The sequence below is a fragment of the Aspergillus ochraceoroseus genome (genome assembly GCF_002846915.1).
Source record: "Aspergillus ochraceoroseus IBT 24754 chromosome Unknown P175scaffold_1, whole genome shotgun sequence".
Classification (NCBI taxonomy): Eukaryota; Fungi; Ascomycota; class Eurotiomycetes; order Eurotiales; family Aspergillaceae; genus Aspergillus; species Aspergillus ochraceoroseus.
The window spans coordinates 421,431-424,562 of record NW_024468476.1 but is presented as its reverse complement, the minus strand read 5'-3'; the positions used below and the strand labels follow the sequence as shown (position 1 = coordinate 424,562).

The following is a 3,132-nucleotide window of genomic DNA, read 5'->3' as shown; positions in this document are numbered from 1 at the left end:
TTTCTCTTTTTTCTCTTCTTTTATTATTTAATACTAATTATATCTTATAAATTTAATTATTAATAATTTATTATTAAAGAGCTTTTAGATTCTTATTAATAATTTTACTTTATAGATCTAAATAATTACTTTAATATTAGATTTTTTATTAAAGTCTTTAATTTTACTAGCTATAATCTCTATTTTATTTATACTAGTAATTAAATTAGATTTTATTTATATTAGATTTACTTAAGTATATAATATTTTTTTTAAATATCTTTAAAACTATTTTTTAATTACTTTAATTATAAGAAAGTCTTCTTTTAAAATAATAAATAAATTATGATCATCTATTTTCCTAATATATAAGTAGTTAATAGTAGAATTAAAATAATATAATTTATTATTAATATCTTATACTTATATAAGATAATATAGGACTTAATAGTCTAGTTTTTTATAATAATAATAATTATTATATTTAGATATTATATTATTTCTTAATTAAGATATTACTAGTACCTCCTTTATATATTTATTTATTTAATTAACTAATATTTTAAAAAAATATATAATATTTAAAATAATTTTATAAATTCTTAAATCTCTTTACTTAAGTCTTTAATTATAGTCTTTTTCTTAAACTATTACTTTACTATATATATATATACCTTAAAAGTAGTTATTATTAATTTAAATATAATTTTTAATTTATTTAAATATTTTATTTTCTTATTCTTTATTTCTAAATATAATTTTTATATCTAATATTTTTAAGATAGTTAATTTTATAGTAAATATTAAAATTTCTAAAAATTATTTAATTTTAATTAATTCTTTTTCTAATACTTAAAAAAATTAATCTAGTAAATCTTATAATAATTATAAATATTAAATAATTTTCTAGTTTCTTATTTTTTTCTATTCTTATAAATATTATATAATAAATTTTTAAATTACTTTAAATATTATTTTATTTACTCTAGCTAATTAGAATCCTTTTTTTAATATTTATTTTTTATTTTTATTATAAATACCTCCTAGCTATAGTACTTTAAAAATTATTAAATCTTTTTTTTATTATTCACAACTCTATAGTTAATATAAACTTATTTAAATATTTTAAAGATTTATATTATATTATTATTTTTAAACTTTAGAGTATTAATAATTCTAAATATTATTAATATAAATATTATCTAAATCTCTTTATTAAGATTTTTAAATTTCTTAAAAATAATAAATTTTTATTTTATTTTTACTATTTTTATTTCTTTTATTACTTATAATATATTTATAAATATAATATATAATTAATAAGTAATATAATTTTTTATTTTTTAAAAAATAATATATATATTTTATATGATTATTAAAATTATTTTTATTTATATTATTTCTTTAATTATTATATTTTTATTGGAAATTTTATTCTATATTAGTAATGTCTTTATAATATTATTATTAAATAAATTTAATAATTTATTTAATTTAGAGTCTACTCTAAATATATACTTCTTTATCTAGCTATATTAGAGATATATACTCCTATACTTACTTTACTTACTAAACTTCTACCCTATCTAAAATTCTATTCTTATCTATAGTCTTTAACTATTTCCTAATCTATTCTAGTAATATTAGCCTGCTACTCTAATATAATACTTTTCTTTTAATTACCCCCTATATTTACCTCTAATATATAAAGGGAATAATAATTTAATTATCTTAAGCAAGCTATAATAAAGTATAGAGATATAGGTAGAATATTATTCTAAAAAGGTAGTTAATTATTAGACCAAGCTTGGAAAGAATAATATTAATCTAACCTAGATATTAGTAGAAAGGAGAAGTTAAAAGAAGAAAATAATAATAATATTTAAATCCTTAAGCAGAGCAGCGCTCAGCTAGGCTATATCTGTGGGCACCGCGGTGCCCCACTATAATATCTAGGTAGAATAGGCCTATTATAAGTATATAAAGACTTTAAGATCCTATTTATAGTAAGGAAATACTATATTTAGTTAAAATTTAATTAAAATAAAGTAGTTAAAAAAGAATTATAATATAGAGAAGAAATTATTAAAATTATAAAAATAATAATTAAATATTATATAAGAATTTATTACTTATATTTTAAATTAAGGAATTATTTTAAAAGGGTATTAAAAATCTAGAAAAATATAAAAGATATAAAAATTTATTTATATTTATTTTATATTAGAATATATTTTAATTTAGATATACTAGATTATTTTAAAATTAAAGCTATATAAAACTAAATATTAAGCTATCATGAGTATTAAGCTATCAGGGGCGCGCAAGGCATGACCCTGGAGACTAGGTTGGAAGGGGCGGTTATAACCTAATAAATAAAATTAAAACTGATAACTAAATTATATTTGAATTAAAGTCTCAAAACTAATAGGTCTAGAAAGAAATAGTGGCGTAAATATACTAAGTCACGTGTCGCTAAGCCTTTACTTGGTAGTAATGGTGACTGTCACTGAATCCAGCACTCCAACATTCTATACTATAGCACCATATCATCTGACGCTCATATTCTGCCTCATATCCCCTCATACCGCAATATCCCCATATTGCGGTTCACAAGTTTCTCATGAGAGGTTGTCAAATCATGACAGTAGAATGTTGACCAAAATGAATTGCGTTAGGTCTAACTAGGAGAGAGAGAGATGCTTGGAAGAAGTATGAAGATCTAGAAAGAAATGGTGGCCTAAATACAGAGTCATGTGACACACGTGTTGCTATTTACTTAATAGTAGTAATATTAATATTTACTAAATCTAGTACTTTCATATACCCCCCTTAGTAATATATATATAAAGCTATTTAGAGTCTATCTTTAATATACTAAATTCTAGCTTATTAATAAATTTATTAAATTTTATAGTTAGTAATAGCTTAATAAGCTTATTTATAATATTATTTTCTTTACTAACTATTTATAACTAAATATTACTATTTTTAATTACTTCTTTTATAAAGAAATATTAAATATCTATTTAATATAGTATAGATATATAATTTAGCTTCTTAATTAATATTATAATATTAGTAAAATTAATATATAATAATATAATATTCTTTATAAAATCTTATAATTTAATAATAATATATATATAACTA

General features: G+C 17.7%; 1 protein-coding gene across 1 annotated transcript; it reads left to right on the top strand.

The window, feature by feature from the left end:
- The first annotated feature begins 2,396 nt into the window (after positions 1 to 2,396).
- On the top strand, positions 2,397 to 2,733 carry P175DRAFT_04727 (uncharacterized protein). Its single transcript, XM_040895137.1, has one exon. It carries the CDS (start codon positions 2,476 to 2,478, stop codon positions 2,665 to 2,667), a length of 192 nt encoding a protein of 63 aa, XP_040755154.1. The 5' UTR covers positions 2,397 to 2,475; the 3' UTR covers positions 2,668 to 2,733.
- The last annotated feature ends 399 nt before the right edge of the window (positions 2,734 to 3,132 follow it).